This window comes from Fusarium musae, chromosome 9, assembly GCF_019915245.1.
Source record: "Fusarium musae strain F31 chromosome 9, whole genome shotgun sequence".
Classification (NCBI taxonomy): domain Eukaryota; kingdom Fungi; phylum Ascomycota; class Sordariomycetes; order Hypocreales; family Nectriaceae; genus Fusarium; species Fusarium musae.
Genome location: NC_058395.1, coordinates 2843580 through 2862372, shown reverse-complemented (window position 1 = coordinate 2862372; position 18793 = coordinate 2843580). Strand labels below are relative to the sequence as shown.

At 48.8% G+C, this 18793-nt stretch overlaps 6 protein-coding genes across 6 annotated transcripts; 3 read left to right on the top strand and 3 right to left on the bottom strand.

Moving 5' to 3' along the window:
- Positions 1 to 1122: 1122 nt before the first annotated feature.
- Positions 1123 to 2488, top strand: J7337_012137 (uncharacterized protein; the record flags this gene model as incomplete). Its single annotated transcript, XM_044829667.1, has 2 exons — positions 1123 to 1384; positions 1500 to 2488. The coding sequence occupies 2 exons, from the start codon at positions 1123 to 1125 to the stop codon at positions 2486 to 2488; spliced, it is 1251 nt and encodes a 416-aa protein (XP_044676342.1).
- A 480-nt stretch (positions 2489 to 2968) lies between these two features.
- J7337_012136 (uncharacterized protein) lies at positions 2969 to 4003 on the bottom strand (the record flags this gene model as incomplete). The annotated part of the gene is made up of 1 exon (XM_044829666.1): positions 2969 to 4003. One exon carries the CDS (start codon positions 4001 to 4003, stop codon positions 2969 to 2971), a length of 1035 nt encoding a protein of 344 aa, XP_044676341.1.
- A 3593-nt stretch (positions 4004 to 7596) lies between these two features.
- J7337_012135 (uncharacterized protein) lies at positions 7597 to 10128 on the bottom strand (the record flags this gene model as incomplete). Its single annotated transcript, XM_044829665.1, has 4 exons — positions 7597 to 7689; positions 7789 to 7868; positions 7908 to 8746; positions 9020 to 10128. The coding sequence occupies 4 exons, from the start codon at positions 10126 to 10128 to the stop codon at positions 7597 to 7599; spliced, it is 2121 nt and encodes a 706-aa protein (XP_044676340.1).
- Positions 10129 to 13269: 3141 nt separating this feature from the next.
- On the top strand, positions 13270 to 15622 carry J7337_012134 (uncharacterized protein; the record flags this gene model as incomplete). The annotated part of the gene is made up of 6 exons (XM_044829664.1): positions 13270 to 13285; positions 13336 to 13385; positions 13654 to 13981; positions 14032 to 14726; positions 14776 to 15254; positions 15304 to 15622. The coding sequence occupies 6 exons, from the start codon at positions 13270 to 13272 to the stop codon at positions 15620 to 15622; spliced, it is 1887 nt and encodes a 628-aa protein (XP_044676339.1).
- A 262-nt stretch (positions 15623 to 15884) lies between these two features.
- On the bottom strand, positions 15885 to 16473 carry J7337_012133 (uncharacterized protein; the record flags this gene model as incomplete). Its single annotated transcript, XM_044829663.1, has 2 exons — positions 15885 to 16205; positions 16270 to 16473. The coding sequence occupies 2 exons, from the start codon at positions 16471 to 16473 to the stop codon at positions 15885 to 15887; spliced, it is 525 nt and encodes a 174-aa protein (XP_044676338.1).
- Positions 16474 to 16856: 383 nt separating this feature from the next.
- Positions 16857 to 18687, top strand: J7337_012132 (uncharacterized protein; the record flags this gene model as incomplete). The annotated part of the gene is made up of 3 exons (XM_044829662.1): positions 16857 to 16961; positions 17013 to 17298; positions 17351 to 18687. The coding sequence occupies 3 exons, from the start codon at positions 16857 to 16859 to the stop codon at positions 18685 to 18687; spliced, it is 1728 nt and encodes a 575-aa protein (XP_044676337.1).
- Positions 18688 to 18793: the final 106 nt, after the last annotated feature.

Genomic DNA, 18793 nt, shown 5'->3' with positions numbered 1-18793 from the left:
GATCTCCTTAAACACCATGATCCCTAATCTATGCTCACGAAGTATACTGAACTCGTCAGACTCAGAGTCAAAGGCTGTTCTGAAATAAAATGATAAAGCGTCGTTGTAATGCTGCAAGTCTGACTTCGAAAGGAGGTGGCAGATCAAGAAACGCTTCAAACAAAGATTCTACACGGGCTCTTGCACTGCTTAGCAGCCTAAACCCTCTGGGCAGGGGCACTGGAAGGACCCGGCTAATGAGTCCCCGCTCGGTCCGATGCTCGGGTCCGCTATCCTAAGTTCGTCATGTGCCGTAACTCTGTTCCGGACCACGGCTGATAAATCGTTCAAGCCGCGAGTGTGTACGGTGTCTTAGTGTCATCATGCAGCAAAACTTCCTTATTTTGTTTTCGTCCAGCAGTCTTGATAAAAACTCACCGCCAGTAATGAAAGATGGCCTCTGTTATCTTCCCAATCATGAGACACAGGCCCTTCTCTTCTTGTCTTGGGGTGATTACCTTCATGGGCATATCCCGTCTATTCATCCCACGTCTTACTTCGGCTATATCCTACTCAACGTCCGCGCAGTCGATCTGGTCTAACCCACATGAAGCCGTACCTTTCATCACTCAAGCTCCGAGGCTCTCTATCGTTCAAGGTCCCACTACTCCTCCACTCTGGAACAGAACCCTTGGAAGTCTGGTCAAAGAGCAAGCTAAGAGACGTGGTAAAAGGACTGCACTTACTGTACCGTGGCAAAACACCAGACTCACATATGAGGACCTCGAGTATCGCAGCTCTGTTGCCGCAAAAGCCCTCCTTCACGCAGGCTTGAGGTGTGGCGATGCTGTTGGGATATTTGCTGGCAATCGCTTTGAGTATATTGAGTTGTTTCTGGCATCTGCTAGAATTGGGTGTCCCTTCGTGGTGTTTAACACGACAAACTCACCTCATGAGCTATGCTCAGCTGTGGCTCGAAGCGGTCAGTCAACCAATCTCATCGAATATACAGAGCTCTGATATTGTTTCGCAGACTGTAAAGCGCTGTTTATTGCATCTTCCATTGGATCTATCAACACGGATGATCATGTATATCAGGTTGCCACGACAGCAGAAGTCGGCACCTCTCTGGAGCAGCTTATTATGTTCGACAGATCTGCTTCGCGGGAGCTCTTTAATTGTCATAGATACGAGGACTTCCTGAATGGCGGAATTAACGGATCTATAACAGACGAGCAACTTGAGCGCGCTGAGACTAGTGTTCAACCCTCGGATGTATTGAACATGCAATTTACTTCTGGTGAGAAAATGTCTTTTAAATACATCGCTCTTCGATTAGCTTTGCAGCCTCTGACAGGCCTTCAGGTACTACTGGCCTTCCGAAAGTCTCTATGCTCACACACAAGTAAGACACTTATACCTGTCAAGCCACCCCAATCTCCTGACAATCTCTTCTAGCAACTTGCTCAATGATGGAAGATACGTGGGACATGCCATGAGACTTACCCAAGAAGACGTAGTATGCTGTCCACCGCCCCTATTCCACTGCTTCGGCCTGGTCATGGGATTTCTCGCATCCTTCACCCATGGCAGCACTATCGTGCTTCCCTCAGACAGATTCAACGCGAGGCAAACTCTCGATGCAGTTGAGGCAGAGAAGGCTACTGCACTACTCGGTGTCCCCACAATGTTCATATCAGAGCTAGAACAGATGGAATCACAGCCTCGGAGAATCACAACCGTGCGTACTGGTCTCGTTGCTGGCTCGCCTGTGTCGCCTAGCCTGATGGATGAATTGAGAGCCGAGATGAATGTCCAGGGAATGCTTATTGCGTATGGAATGACGGAGACGAGTCCCGTGACCTTCATCACTTCCCTAGACGATCCAGATGACAGAATGCTGACTAGTCTTGGTCGTGTTCTTCCCCATACCGCAGCCAAGATAGTCGACACCAATGGAAACGTGCTTCCTATCGGGGAACGCGGGGAGATCTGTACGAGTGGGTTTGCCTTGCAAAAAGGATACTACAAAGACGAGATCAAGACACTGGAAGTAATGAGACGGGATGAGAATGGCGTGTTGTGGATGCATACTGGTGACGAGGGATACTTGGACGAACGAGGTTACGGTTTCATCACTGGCCGTATCAAAGACCTGATTATCCGCGGCGGTGAGAATCTGTCGCCCAGCGAAATTGAGAACCAGCTTCTCCGTCATCCAAAAATCAGAGAAGCGTGCGTGGTGGCAGTCAAAGATAGGATCCACGGCGAAGTAGTCGCAGCCTTCTTACAAGCGTGCTCACCAGAGAAGAGACCATCAGATGGAGATATTAGGGATTGGGTTTTGCAGGATCTGAGCCCAGTCAAAGTTCCGGCTTTTATCTTCTGGCTTGGTCACGATGGCGTGGATGCTGAGTTGCCCAAGACGGGAAGTGGAAAGTATCAGAAGCATATCATTCGCGATATCGCAGACCGGCTAGTAAGAAAATCAAGCACAACAGAGGATTGAACAACGGGGATCTCGATGATTTGAATGCTCCAGGTCTGTTAATATACTACTTTCTGGTTTTTGCACCCTGCTCAGCCTCAGGATTGCTTTGTTGCGTCTGCGATCAAGATAGATGTTTAAGTTGTGGGCTAGAAGTGTTATTTGCAGTTGAGACTTGTGGCTGAGAACTTATTCTGGCAGAGAGAACCTAGATCAAGACATATCGCATTGATAAAGCGCCCTTATTCTGCTGATATCAAAACCGCTACCGTTCTGGCCAACATTAATTATTGCATAGAGAGTGCAATGACCAGGGCGTTTGAAGCAATGTCAATTACTATTCCCCGGAGCATACCTCTTTTTTCACATCTAGGTAAGGAGCCATAATTTACTTCTGTTATAGATTTATGGACATGATTATGAAAAGTGGCATAAATGTAGCCTATATATGTTAGCGAGATCAATTTCTATCAGTTGATAATATCCCAAGTTACTGCCTGCTTACCAATCATCCAAGACTCTTTCTTTATCCAGCATCTTAACGGCCTCGAACACCTCTGGAAGTCTGCTGTTTTTATGAAAGGTTGCAAGCTTAGTCCGAGCATATACCTGTGCAGGCTCCTGGACTAAAGGTGACGCTGCTACTGCTGATAAGGGCCACACAAGCCACCGCACTAGCGTCTGGCTCAGATAGGACCGAGACGCTAGGCTCTGGAAGAAATGCACGCTGCAGAGAATATCTACAGCGACCTTGTCCGCGTTTGATTTCGTGTAGTCGAGAAGGTTGAGTCTATTCTGTTGGAGGGTGTCTGTGCTATCATCGACCGTCACATTGCAGACGGTGAGAGTGGTGGCGGACCGGTGTATCCATTTGCTGATGAATAACTTCATCACGCGCAGGATGTTCCAATACCGGGCTGACTGAGGGGTTGGATACTTGTGAGTAATGCCATTAAATGCACAGTCTGGGGCTTCAGCTATCGGTATCACCTCGTAGGGAAAGAGTGTAGATGCTTGATCTAGCAGGCAGTCTATCTGCGACAACAACAGGCATCCCTGAGCCACGACAACCTCGGGTGCTAACGTGTCCTCTGTGTTTGTCGATGTTAACTTCACGAGGAGAAGAGACATGGAGTCCAGAACCGCGCCAAGGTCGACTACTAGAGAGTTTTCGCCGGTAAAGTTACCCAACCGTGTCCGCATTTCCGATACAATTGCAGGCACAGGAACACGGCGCTGCGCACATGATGCGTATGTATGGTTACTGACGTCAGAAAATAGGGCACGGCCCAGGGCCGAGTCGAACTGACGGGGTCCTCGGAGCTTAACGAGTTGGACGGCACCATCTACATGGGATGTCCAGTTGTTCAACGAGTCACGGCGGTGGAAGGCAATAGCCTCGAAAAGAGCCAAGAGGAGCACCGAGGCAAGAGTGCTGTCATTGGCCGCTTGCTGCGGCAATGACAAGGCTGCGTTGATGTTCTGAATGGCCGCAAGGTAGTTCTTGCGAGCGAGGGTCATCAGCGACGGCTCCATGAGTTCGTAGGATAGCATGGCTAGTGCAGGCGCAAGCATCGCCGGTGACTTGAGAAGCTCAGTTGGGCAGTCAAAGGCTATGACTGATAAGAACTCCAAGGACGCGGTTGGCGCGTACATAGACAAGAAGAATGCAGTCCCAGCATCTTGCGGTGACAAGGCTAAACTAGTACCCAGAGTCAATATAGCACCGCGGCGAATAGCTTCAGCCTTTATGAAACGATGAGTCGGGGATGTGGCGGACATAGAAGATGAGTCATCGATGTTTCGAAACCCAGTCGAGATCGGTACCTCAAACAGTGTTTTGGGGGGTTTTAGCTCTCGACGCGTCGTCCTCTTCCCCAATCTGGCACGCGCCTTGTCAAGAACTTGGCTGGTTTGATCCCTGACGATAATAGCTTTTGGATCTCGGTACCCAGGACAGGGGATGTGCTTCCTGATGCACTGGCCACACGCGGGCTGCTTCTTGTCACACTGTGAAGTTGAATGAGACTTGATTTCGTTTTCAGGATTTCAAGTAGTTCAGGTCTAACTCACCTTGCCTCGCTTTTTCTTGCACGCGTGGCAAGCAGTAGACGGCCGGCCGCAGTACGTCATAGTGAACGAAGATAGTGTCCTAATAAATTGTGTGTAGTTGTGAGATGCTTGACGATGGCCTGAGTCTAGGACGGACCCTGCATTGCATTTGTTGAGAAGGTCGTTGTCATTTGCAGCGACTACACGTAATCGCAATAGATCCACCCAGAAGCCGAAGTCCGAGAGAGTGGGGACGCTATTTCTTCTCACTGCATACTCAAATTGGCCTAGTCTAGTACCTGTTGTTTTGCTGAATAGACTACCTAGACGAAGCAAGGAGATGGCAAGAGAAAGCAGTCGGGGTCAAGAGACATATAAATTACTTGATTCGCTGCCATCGCGGACAAAACTTTTTCTATATCTTGACAGTCATAGACACACTTCTTTACCCGTCTTATACTTATTCATGGTGCGTGGTAGGCTACTACACAGACTTGCAGAAACTACATCATGGTTCTGGATTCGTGGTCAATCGTTGCCGTTGTACAGCTAGCCGCTTACATCCCAGCAATTTGTCTCGCTATCTACATATGCAATCTCCATGGCTTCAGCAAGAGTTCAGGGTTTGTGGTAACTTGATGCGGCACGGCACGTTGCAAGAGCTGACTCTAGAACAGATGGTACTATACGGTCACCCTGTCTGTCTGTCGCATAGTTGGAGCTGCTTGTCAGCTTATCTCCATCGACAACAAGTCTACAGGTCTCCTGGAGGCTGTGATGATCCTCAACCATATCGGCCTGGTCCCCTTGATGCTGTCGACTCTAGGGATGTTGTCGAGGTTGTACGTATTCTACGTGGATGTCAGTTTGCATTTACTCTCGTCGCTAACGTTTGTCTTGTGTCAAATATAGAGCCGACGTCATCAATGCCCAGTTGACCGACCCAGCTATCTCGATTAGGTACTTCCGGTTGATGCAATTGATTATGCTGCTTGGAGCTGTGTTTGGAATCATTGGTGTCGAGAGCAAATCATCAAGCGGCACCTCTCCCTCTGCTTGGTCGTACGCTGGCGTTCTCTGCTATGCAGCAGGGTTTTGTTTGCTGGTAGGAATTCTGGCCAAATCAATATCGGTCGTACGCCTGGCGCCTACGAGAGAGCGTATCCTCGTACCAGCCGTCGGCCTCGCTCTCCCGCTCGTATTTGTTCGGCTGTTGTACCAGATTTTGTTGGTGTTTGTCCATTCGGGGCATTTCGTGTTGATCAAAGGATCGATACTTGTCTTTGTCTTCATGTGTGTTGTGGAGGAGTTTCTTGTTGTCTGTATCTTTCTATTAGTCGGACTGAGGCTCGAAAGACTCGACGAGTGCCAACAGGGACCTATCTTGTCGCGCAAACGGGATCGGCGTCGAGGCCGGCGTCATTACAGGCGCGGCGACTCTGATCCGCCACTGTAGAACTTATAATGAGGTCAGCTCTCGAAGGTAGAGAGGAGCCAAAGGAGTAATAGAGAATAAGTGTAGGGGGGTTAAGAAGTAAGAATTAATACAAAAAGAGTGAAAAAGGAAAGCTTGCAACTTAAGAGGTATATTATTCAAAGTAAAAATCATGATAAGTCGGGTTGATCTTATCAAGCTACCTAAATCATACAGTAGGGTCAGTCTGGCCAATCAGAGAGGGCTGGTTTGCTCACAGTGCAACACTGGAACTGGAGTATGGCTCTATTTCATAACGTCCAGGTGAGGAGATGTGACGGTGACGCCTGATCAAACAGGGCTGTATCGGGTTAATAATCTTGCATTGCCGGCGGGGCGTTTCAACCCTATATAAAAATGCCTGTTACAACCAACACTTCTCTGCAGCTTACCAACACCTGTTTTCTTCGCCCTTAACATCCTTCAAACTGTAATTCATCTCTTTTCACTGCATCTTTTGCAATAATGTCAGATAACCCACCAAGCGACAAGCCAATCACTACTTGGTTCAGGTTCAAGGTTCCAGATGACATTTTACTAGATGAATCATTATTTCATGCTCTACATCTAACTAGGGAAGAGTGGATATAGGTTCGCCTCTGTAAATTCCTTATAATTGATATCTACTTACTCTCTAGGTCTGCTACGGAAGAATCAAGGAATCTCCACAAGACTGTGTGCTTTTAGTCGATTGGTATCGCACCAGATCATGACTTGAGTTCTCACAGTCAGATAGCCACGCAGAGTTGCTTTCCAGCCTTGGCTCTCACTCGGATATTCCAGTAGTGAGCGAGATCATCGACTTCGCCAGCTACCACCCCACAATTGCGATGTCGTCTCATACCGAGTTGATAAGAGTCTACTTCCCGGCTTCAATTTCGCCGGAAACCCGCAAAGCTGTTTGGGAGAAAGTCCGACATCTGGGACCTTCAGTTGCCTACGGCAAAAGGTTTGAGCATAGGAACCCGTACAAAGCAGGCCCGTGCTTGGGCTGGATTGAAGGCAATGTGAAACGGGAGGGACAGGACGCGGTAGCGTGCGTCTGGGTTCATAAGTGGAAGAGTCAGGAAGCTGAGGAGAAATGCAAAACCACTGCGCGATATCCGCACATGAAGGATGGCGAATTCATAAAACCTCTTATTCTTGATCTATTCGAACAGGGGCTGAGGGATCTAGGCGCTTTGGGCTGGGAGGAATGTCACCTGAACTTTGAGACGAAGTGCTACATCGCGTAATGAGAAACAATCAGACAGCACTATGACATGATCTTAACTCTCATAACACTGTACAATTGATACCTGGAAACATCACCATAAGTTACCCTCCTTGTTGTCACACTGAATACCCGAGGGCCCTCCGGCACTTGCAATTGCCCTCTCTACACAGCCCGCTTTGATGGTTATCGGCAAGGTAAAAGTAAACCTATGCCGCGCAGTCCAGCCATCCCCTGTCTCAACTTCAATCACACTAGAATGCCAGTCTGTGATCGCTCCACAGCCCTTTTCTTCACTCTTAAGCTTCTTCCCATCATCATCTATCCAGCTGTAGCCGTTCGCCACAATGGTGACTGTGTAGAAGAGGGGAATGGCAAGTCTGTCCTCAACTAACTCACAGGCAGCTTGGGGTTCAGGAGCGGGTCCTTGCTCACAGTTGGGAGAGTGGCAGGGATAGTGGGTGCACACCATACCGTCGGCATCTGTTGTTGTCGTTGCATCGTCTTTGCAGTTGGGCATACAAGCAACCTGTTATACCTGTTAGACCACTTGCTGATAATATTAACAGTTGGACTACTCACAATACCGCCCTTTGCGGTAAAGGTGAACCTTTTCTCATCAACATCTGAGGCTCCGAATAGAAGCTCAACATAAGTTCCACCTAAAAGTATTAGAAGAGTGGTATTGATGGTTATCTTACTAGAATCATCGGGAACTTTCCACTTGATCTCAAGACCCTTTCCGCCATCTCCACTCTCAATGCTATCGTCATCGTCGTTCCCAACCTTCCAACCCTTGACGGCCTCTTTAACATTATCATCGTCAATCACAAAGTCCCAGTCTGATCCTTTGTCATCCGATATAGGGATAAAGAACTTCAGGTGGCTGCCTTGAGTTGGTATTGCTGCATGAACAGTCGCTGAGTATGTTTCGTAGCCTGCATCGCAGAATGGTGTTATCTCCGGTGTCGTCATTGTAACAGCTGCTGTGTTGACCCAAGATGCACAACTGGGTTGCTCGACACATGCTTCTTGGTTACCAGAGCCCACACATTCTGTGTAAGTGGCGGTCGAAACACAAGAGAGGCCAGACGATGTCGGAACACCAATAGAAGGAGCTCGGGTGAGTGTGGGGAAAGCCTCCGTAGTAGCTTCGGTCGTTGTGACTTGGGATGTAGGAGACGTGAATCTGCCAAACTTTTTATCCAGCCGAGCTTGTGCTGCATCCGCTATGTGGTTGAGCTGTGCCTCTGTATACTCATCGATGTTCCATTCCTCCCACTTGAGCCTGATGGCTGTTATAGTAGGGGTCTCGATGCTAACTGTAGTTGTTTTAGAGATAGTTCTTGAGGAATCCTCCCCGTCTACGTCACAACCGTAAATGGTGCCGCAAGTGGAAATAGCACTCTTTTCTGTCGTGGATGTAATAGTTCCATCAACAGAAACCTCGTAAGAAGTAGTGGTGATGCACATCTCAGCTGACTCAGTCTTGCAGTCATCCGGCTTGCTGGAAAATGTTGGGTTGCCGGCGGGGTCAATACTAAGATGTGAATGTTAGTCTATGCCCCCAACAATAAAGCCTTGGCTGCTACATACGTGAATCCAGGTCAAGGGATAGAGCCCGTGATATCTACCTTGATAGGTGCGGTGGGGTTGATCTTGATAATAGGAGGGGGGCCACTAGAGAGGTCAGTGACGGGTCACAGTAGCATCGGCCACGCTACAACTGCTTTATACATATGGTGGATGAGTGCCAGGAGGAAGCACGAAACTCCATCCCCTAACGGGAGCGAGGCATAGATCAAAGAACCACATGTCGCAGGGAATCTTGATACCATTATCGCTTCTCTCTGGATCGGGTACTGGTATTGTGATTGGGATAATAACCGGAACGGCTCCAGCCGTCTCAGTGGACTCTGGAGCTTTCGTGACATCACTGTTACTATGCCCGGGTAGAGTCGTAACCTGACCATTGGGTAATGTGGTTATGGGATTGGCGGTTGACTCAGGGACTGTAGTAAGTCGGTCCTTAGTGATGGGAGAAGTAGGGAGGGGATCATTTGACTTGGTGGCCTCTGCATGACTCGACTGCTGAGTGTCTTGGACGGGGTCGACCAATCTTGGTGGAACAGATGTAATGGAACTGGGGTCTTGGCTTTGATCCTCACTATCAGTTACACCTTGAGACGAAAGAACGGAATCTAGTGTCCCAGTTGCGAAAGGTGCCGTGCTGGGAGTGACTGTTTTGGTCAGTGCTGTGGAGAGAGTGCCAGTCGGAGCTAAGATAGGTGTAGGAGTTTCATTTCCGGGCCGAGTTAGATCTGAAGTCGAAGCCGCGGGACCAGAGTCGTTAGTACTGCGGGTCACTGTTGTAGTGATACTCCTATCATCACCCCCAAGAGAGTCAGTGATGGACTTGTGGGTTGTCTCGGAGAGATCTGTTCCTGTCGAGAAAGTATTGGTGAAAGGATTGGTAGTCACCAGGCCACCAGGTAAAGTGGTGGCAGAGGAGGGCTCGGATGAAACGGAGACAATGTGCGTGTTTGGTATGGTGGCATCTCCACCTGGACTATCACGGCTGGCATCAGACGACTTCTCCGAATTGCTAGTCGTCAGCTTGCTATTGGCAATCGTTGTAACATGGCCAGTACCGTCGCCGGAGGCGGGGGCAGTAGTGACGCGGTTACTTGGTAATGTCAAGACCGGGGGACCTGCTGTGATGAACACGTGTGATGAGCTGGAGGACACCTTTGTGTGTTCTGATAGCCAATGCTCTGAAGTGGTTGTGACGGGAAGGGGTAGGGGGTTCGTGGAGGGTTTGCCCGAGATATTGTCATCAACTGTTGGAGACGATAATCCAGGCTTACGGAGAGTGATGATGGTGGTTGGGTCAGGAATAGATGGAAGCGGAGGTCCACACATTCCATTGGCACCACAGGTCCAGCCTTCTGGACAGCAGCCCACACGACAACACGCTCTTTCTGGACACTATAAGCCAAAGTCAGGGACGAGGTATGTAAGCTTACTTGGGCCACAGATATGCTCTAGCCATCCGTCTCCAGGAGGACAGCAGCTTTCGCCTTGCAGCAGAACACGGCAGTTACCAGCACACAAACAAGACCCATCCGGGCATGTTGACTTAACTGGTGAGCTTGACACTGACGCCAACTGGAGGGCAAGGAGCAACAGCCACCGCGCCGCTTGGATCCTCATAGTTGAAAAGGTTGAACAGATGCAGACAAGTAAGACTGAGGGAGAAGCTCTGAGAAAGGAATATCTCAAACAAGAGTTATCGACCTATGAGATATCAGAAGAAGACTGAACCGAAAGCAAGTGAACCGGAGACTTCTATCGTCATGCGATACTGCCATATAAGATTGTGATCTCAAAGTTTGCACATAGGCAACTGGACAAGTATCTACAGATGAGAAAAACGCCGATATTCTAAAATTATCACCATGCCATGTTATAATTAGAGTACGATTATCTTCATTCCAATGTACGCAACTGAAGCAACAGCATCTTTGAAACGCTTGGCGCATAAACAACGCAGACCGTAACATGGAATAGATCCTACTTGACAATTACCGCGCAACATGTAGCGCGGCGGCAAGGCAGACGGGAAGGCAGCAACAGCTTCATCGTGCCCTCAGGAGAACCCGCATGGCTGTGTTGGTAAGCCTCAATTGCGGTATTAATATATTTTGATGCATGCATGATAATACTATGTTGGCCTTACTGAACGTAGTCTGCTGATGGAACCAACAGCTGCATCATGCGACTGGTAAGACCATGACATTGGGGGCGATTTCTTATTTCTAATCGACTCATGCAATATACTCTAGACATTTGGGTTACCGCCCGAGGCTGAGCTGCAGAATGGATTGTTTCAAGTGAAATTTTCGCTCAGGACCAACAGATTGGATGACCAACATACAGTAGCAGCGCTGGTACTTTCTATAATTGCATCAACCTGTTGGACCGATTCTAGCCAATGTGGTTCGGCGTTGTTGGCCCCCAGAACCCCTGTCATAACTTAATGTGGTCGGTGTTTCCACTTACTGCAGGCACTTAGACAAGACGCTGATCATTCGACATGGCATACACCACCCTCTTGAAATCCTTGTTCGCGCTGGTACTCAGACCTCTGGGACCAACACGCAAGATGCGGAGGATACCTTCGCGTACATTCTCGCAATTTACAATGAGCCCTGCTGGTAAGAGTATGGTTATCATTTTAGCAGAACAATCTCCCGGGATCTAGTACCATTCGATTACCATCTCACTCAACGAAGTACATATAACTGTGCAATCGCCTTCCTGACGTATCTGCTATAATATCCTTTCATCATTGTTAATGCTGGAGTCAATCAGTATTACTTTATAGCCCCCATCGACTAATCTTTGGCCTCATCCTATCGTCCTCCCTATCTCTTGTCATGACTTGGTCACGCCCAAATTTCTTTTCCTACAGAGCTTTACTGTTTATACTTCTTGCTCAATATGCCCTCGGCTCAATTGACTCTGTCTTTAACATTAAGCAGGGCGGTGTTAACGTCGGTGGATGTAATTCTTACAAGGGCAAACTCAACAGATGGTGGGCAGACGCCAGAAAGCTCGTCGACGCTGCGCTCTTGTATGCAGAAGATGATAGCGTTGATGGACCCGAATACCTATACACCTTTTTTGCGCTAGACCCCCCTCCTACCGATGCCGAGGATAGAGCAACAGTCCGCGGTATGTTCCCAATCCCCAAATCACACAACCAGTTACTGAATCACTCCAATAGCTAGGTTGCGGTTGTTAAAAGAGTTTATCGGTGGCGATTCACAACTCCCAACCGGTAAACCCTGGTTATTCTGCTCGAGCAAGTGGTTGGAGCGTAAGTTTGTTATGTCCTTGACGAGTAATTGTTTGAATAACATGGTCTTTATCTAGGTTTGGACTGGGATGACGTTGCCTACGATAAGGAGACAGGCGACAAGTTTACAGGTGATGACGCCAAGAAGGTACGAGATGTAGTTGATGAACCAACTCCACCTCCAGATGAACCAAAGAGCCAAAAGGTACGTAGCCAGGTGCCAGGAACATCACACTTCCCTTTATGATCTGTCTGACTCAAATTTCCTCAGAGTTCCCATATTGGTCCTCGGATCTTAAAGCATACCTGATAGATGAGGCCGATGACTATTGTTCGAAGAAGGTCGACGGAGTTATCCAGCACTTTGGGGCTACTCACGAGGGTCCCGAGGAAAAGTGGAAAACCGTAACCATTTGCGTCAATAACTTGGCATGGAATGCTAAAATGGACCATCTGGGCCTTGGAAATGTTAGGACAGCGGGTAAAAGTATTGTGGAATACAGAGCACAATCTATGACATTATTCCACAAACTCTTCCATGTAGTCCTCGGGAACGCGAATACCGAGGAGCACGAAAAAGCTGTAAGTTCAAAGATTATTACATGATGAAATGAACTAACGAGTCGTTAGATGACCTGCCGTATATTGCGAGCCCTAGGAAAGAGGAAGGTGAAGATCCTGGCGATGAAGATCAAGACATCATTTCCACGCAGGAGGCCTTGTACAACCCCGAATCCTACACACTATATGCTCTTGCTTCCCTTCTTGGACAGAAGAATGAGCGCTTCACGTTCGCTAGTACAAGGTCGAAGCTCAAGAAGACAGAAGATCCAAAGGGCAAGGATGAGAATAATGCAGGATCAGGACGCGCTGGCGATCGAAAGAGGATGATGAGGGTTTGACATCGTTTAAAGTTCAAAGAATGATGTAGTAATATATATCATGATAATTTACAAAAGATTTAGTTTAAATTGTGAAACTGGATAGATAATGCTTGTACTGCGTGCCTTATTGACTAGGTGACCGTGAAGAAAGGTAGAAATTCTTCTTTCTAGACAATTTACTACATCCCGCACGATGGGTCATTATAGACAATGTATTTAACTTCCTGATCGATCCATGTCCTTGATTGCAACGACGCTAAATGATGGGAATGAAAAAAAAAGGAAGAAAGATATTCCGGGAAAAAAGCCTCCACCAACATGGTGTCATCTGGATGTCACTTTTCCTAGACCCCGGGAAAACCCTCATCTTCAACACTAATATAGATCAAGAAGGCATGGCAGATAATAAGCCGCACTTTGGAAAAACTCCCGCAGTAAGACCATTTTACAAATGAGAGTCCCAGGCCGAGTTTGAGGCTAACAACATACCGCAAGTGTGACTATTGTAGGAGCAAAAAGCTCAGAGTAAGTCACTGTCACAGTCCAGTCAATCATAAGAGCTGACCGGGAAGTGCTCCAAAGACAGGCCGATATGCATGAGCTGTGCAAGGTCTGGGAGACCGTGTCGTTATAGCGAGAGGACTCAGAGAACCCCTCTTACGCGAGAGTAATTGCCCCACCAAGTCCCTACAATCCATTCAGCTGACCCCTCCCTTCAGCTATTTGACCAGAGTTGAGAGACGCCTCGCAAACGTGGAGCGCCTATTTCACCAGCTACTCCCTGATGTTGACATCAATGAAGCCCTCGCGTCGCGGGATGTGGAAGTACCGGCAGACGCATCCCAACCGAATACATCTGTGTCGCCACTGATAAATCCTTCATCACCTGATACTCCAGTCCAGGCCAGCGGTGCCATTTCAGATGCAGTGCCTGCAGAAAGCGATGGCTTCGATTGGCAGGAAGACGTGGACGAGCTGACTGATGGGATGGCTTCGTTGTCCGTTGAGCCAAGAGGGGCTGGGTACTTGGGTAAGTCGGTGAGCGCAGACATAAGTAGGTAGCATATTAACTCTCACCAGGACCGACTGCTGGTGTCTTTTTCCTCAGATCACTACTCCTCTGGACCGGTCATTCGAGGCCCTTCATGGGCAATAGTCCCGAAGTTCAACGACCCTACGCTGGAGTAGAATCTTCGTCCCAGTTATCTAACTCGGTCACATCAAGACAGGTTATCGAACAATTGGTGAATGGCTATTTTGATGTCTACCACCGCAGCTATCCTTTCGTGCACGAACCCACCTTTCGAGCCCAGCTTCACGAGGTCATACAGCGACCAAATCAACGCTCATGGCAGATGCTGCTCTATACCATCATGGCACTAGGAGCGTGGTGCCTTAACAATGACAACGCTGAACTCGATGATGAGCTTTACCATCTCGCGCTCTCGTTTGGGGATGCCGAGTGCTTGTTCGCAAGCGCAGATTTGACCTTTGTCCAAGCTCTCATCCTGTTTAGCAATCTAAGCCAGAAGCGTAATAAGCCCAACACCGGATCTAACTTTCTCGGGCTCGCGACACGAATGGCTCTGAGTTTGGGTCTTCATAGAGAGTTGCCGGAGTGGAACATCAGTCTCTTGCAGCGAGAGATGCGCCGTCGTGTTTGGTGGGGGCTGTATATGTTTGACAGTGGTGCTTCGACGACCTTTGGAAGACCGATCCTTCTCCCGGGTGAGGAAGCCATGGATGTGCGACCGGTTCTTAATATTGATGATGGAGTACGCCATAACCTAACAAAAAGTGGAAATTCTGCTAAAATCTGTGAAGGACCTTACGAGTGGGACAAAAGTCCCCCCAGAAGAGGTAAATAGGCCGACGCTGTACTCAGGCATGAAGTATCAGAGCTATCTACATGTCAAATCCAACTACATCTCCAATCGCCTGCTCTCATCATCATGTGTGGCACCAGAAGACGCGCTATCCATGGATGCAACACTGGACAAGTGGTGTAGCACATTACCAGAGTATCTCAGGCTGGATCATCATGTGCCATCAGCTGAGCCTGCGTTCTTCTTCAACAGGTCACGCCTGTGGTGGCGCTTCTGGAACCTCAAGATCATCATCTTCCGCCAGCTGTTTCTCAACCGAGCCATTGGCAGGGGAAATTCTAGCATGGCGGTACCAGATAATGAGGTCGATGAAAGGTGTATGGGCATTGCGATACGCGCTGCGAGTGCGACGATAGCGTCGATTGATCAGTATACCAAGGAGAGACAGAGAACCAGGCTTGTGACTTGGTACTCCATGTAAGTCAACCCAAATAATGTCTCTGAGATATGTGTTAACTTGCTCCAGCTATTTTACATTCCACGCTTCCTTGGTCATCGTCCTCGCTATCCTCAGCAACTTAGAATCACCAGACATGCCCAAGTGGCAGGACGACGTCAACACGGTCCGCCACATCTTCCGAGGAGTATTTACAAACAATGAGCTCGCTACTCGCTGCGCCAACATCATCGACGTTATCTTGCCAGACCCTCTGTTGACAACGAGTGATTGGGCAAATGTCCAGCTCGATCCCATGCTGATGGACTTTTCGACGTGGCCGGCAGCTTCTGCTGATGAGTTTGCCAGTGTTCTTGGCTGGCCTGACTGGGCTAATTTTATGCAGTAGATGGACTTATCGGACGCCGTTCTGCAAGGGGTCATCAGTTTATGATGCGTACATTTGGTGCGATGAGATGGGATCTTATGTATTCTCCATTTGGTATATCGTTTTCGTCGGCCCGCTTGATCGCTGCTCCTATCGTCGTCTCGATCCCGGCTTTGAGGTGTCGGGATGCCAGCCGTTCCCGAGCGATGTCGACTGGGATATCGACAAACCATCTTAACTTCGAGTTAGCCTAAGATACAATTTAATGAGCAACCACCGAAACTTACTTGTCATCTGCTAATGTTGAAATGCGACTCCATGGCTCTTGGTTTAAGAGTACATAGTTGCCTTCGATGATAACAACTTTGGCACGCGAAGGAATCTCAGTGGCATCGGGTATTGGGTCCTTTCTCGCGTGGTCGAATCCTGGCGCTTTGATGATGATTTGCGGTTCGTTATGTGTCGTCACAGGTGTTTTCTTGATTAGCGCGACGAGATCTACCAAGGCGGCGGCATCGAATGTGAAAGGTGCGCCGCGTCTTCGAAATGCTTCTTCAGGGTCGTCAAAGGAACAGAGAGTCGTGCGACTATAATGGAATCCATCCTGATAAGTTGGATGTTAGTCATCTGGCTGTTGCTTGGGGTCAGGGATTCCAGGACACACTGACCATAGGAAGGACTGCGACATCGGAAATACCGTTCTTCTTCAGCTCTTTGATCAAAGCATCTGATATCGTGGTTTTGCCCGATCCTGGTATACCAGCCAGCGCAATCAAGATTCGTTGTCTTGGACTGCAGAGCTTCTGCTCGGTCAAAAGACGCTCGACGCGTTCAATTAGCTTCGCTGTTGTCTTGCCCAAATCGCCGTCCATTTTGGGATGAGTGATGAATAAATACGAAATGGTGGCCACTTCAGTCCTCTTTATCGTCGTCTCTTTGAGGAGATCGATCCGTCTTGAGTCATGTAACAACAACTCCAATTCCCCACGGGATACAGTAGCCCGGACACTTAGCTCCTTGATTCCTAATTGGTTCGGACTGGAGTCGGCCGGACCCAGTGAGATTGAGTCCTACGTAGTATCCATCTCCAATATTCTGTGGGGTTCATGTTGCACGCGGAGCAAAACTTGGTCACCTTATGCTGATCCTATACGAATATAAGAACCCCAGAAAATCTCCGCAACCTTTTGTTTCCCCAGCTCAATCCCCAGATTCAATTTCGACCTCAACATCACTCAAATTGTCGAGTTTCAATATGGCTGGTGACCAAATTACCAGTGAGCAGCAGCTCGATGCAGTACCCAAAAAGGGTGTCTGGCGCCAGTTGCGTGAGAACCCTTACATTTTTGGGCTTTCTATGGTGAGCGGTTTCCTTTCGTAACTCTTATCAGAACTGACACTCTCTCATTAGTTTGCTAGTCTTGGTGGCTTCCTCTTTGGCTATGATCAAGGCGTCGTGTCGGGTGTATTGACCATGGAGTCATTCGCTGCTGACTTTCCACGAATCTACCTTGACAGTGGTTTCAAGGGTTGGTTTGTCTCAACTCTACTTCTGTGCGCGTGGTTTGGGTCGCTCATCAACGGCCCCATTGCCGACTACATTGGTAGAAAGGGCTCGATCCTCCTGGCTGTTGTCGTATTTACCATAGGCTCAGCTTTCCAGGCTGGCGCTGACTCTATCCCTATGCTTTTCGCTGGTGAGTTGCAGCATATCCCTTGCTTCGGTTACTTCCGCTAACACTAAGGCAGGCCGTGCTGTGGCTGGTCTCTCAGTTGGCATGTTGACCATGATTGTGCCCATGTATATGTCCGAGGTATCAAGCCCTGGCATTCGGGGTACTCTTGTCGTTCTGCAGCAACTTAGTATCACCCTCGGTATCCTCGTAAGCTACTGGTTAGAGTATGGAACCCAGTACATCGGCGGCCATCGATGTGCACCTAATATACCGTACTCAGGCGGCACCTCGGACAAACGCACGTTCGACCCTCGATATGATGTTGGCCCCGACGGATGCACAGGCCAATCCGAGGCTGCCTGGCGAGTTCCATTTGCCCTTCAGATTTTCCCTGCGCTTGTTCTGGGCATTGGCATGCTTTTCTTCCCCGAATCCCCGCGCTTCTATCTCATGCGTCACAAGGAAGACAAGGCCCTTGCCGCTCTGGCTCAACTCCGTCAGGTTCATGTTGACTCAGAATCCATCAGAGCTGAGTACTTAGCCATCAAGACCGAGGTCCTGTTTGACGAGTCCGTATCGGCGGAGAGGTTTCCCGGGAAGAGGGGCGTTTCCCTCTTCGCTGCTCAGCATGTTGCTCTTGTGTCTACGTGGCCTGCCTTCAAGCGTCTTGCCATTGGTTGCTGCATCATGTTTTTCCAGCAGTTCATGGGCTGCAATGCCATCATCTACTACGCCCCAACCATGTTTGCGCAGTTGGGGCTCTCTGGAAACACCTCTGGTCTTTTGGCGACTGGTGTATACGGCATCGTTAACACGCTTTCAACGTTGCCCGCCCTCTTCTTGATTGACAAGCTTGGTCGTCGTCCGTTGCTCATGTGTGGTGCAGCTGGAACCTTCATCTCTCTCGTTATTGTCGGTGGCATCATTGGAGGTTTCGGCTCGGGTCTTGCCGACAATAAGGCTGCTGGCTGGGTTGGTATCGTCTTCATCTACATCTACGACGTCAACTTCTCGTTTTCCTTCGCCCCTATCGGTTGGGTTCTGCCCTCTGAAATTTTCAACCTTGGCAATCGCTCCAAGGCCATGGCTATTACCACTAGCGCTACTTGGATGTGTAACTTTATCATCGGACTTGTGACCCCTGACATGCTGACCAACCTTGGCTGGGGTACATACATCTTTTTTGCCGCATTTTGCCTTCTTGCCTTCATCTTTACCTACTTCTTTGTACCTGAGACTCGTGGAAAGAGTCTGGAGGACATGGATCTCGTCTTTGGCGATACTGCATCTCATGAAGAGAAGACAAGGTTGATGGAGATTGCATCTTCTATGGGCCTCACCGAATCCATTCCTGGGCACAAGGCTGGTCTTGCTAAGGAAGAATCTACTACAGCCGAGCATTTTGCTTAAGCTGGGGACCTGCGTAGTTGCGACCATTTCTCAAGGGATGGAGTGGTATACTAGACTGGCAGTACACAGCTTTACTTCAATACCTGATACCAAGAAATAAAATAAC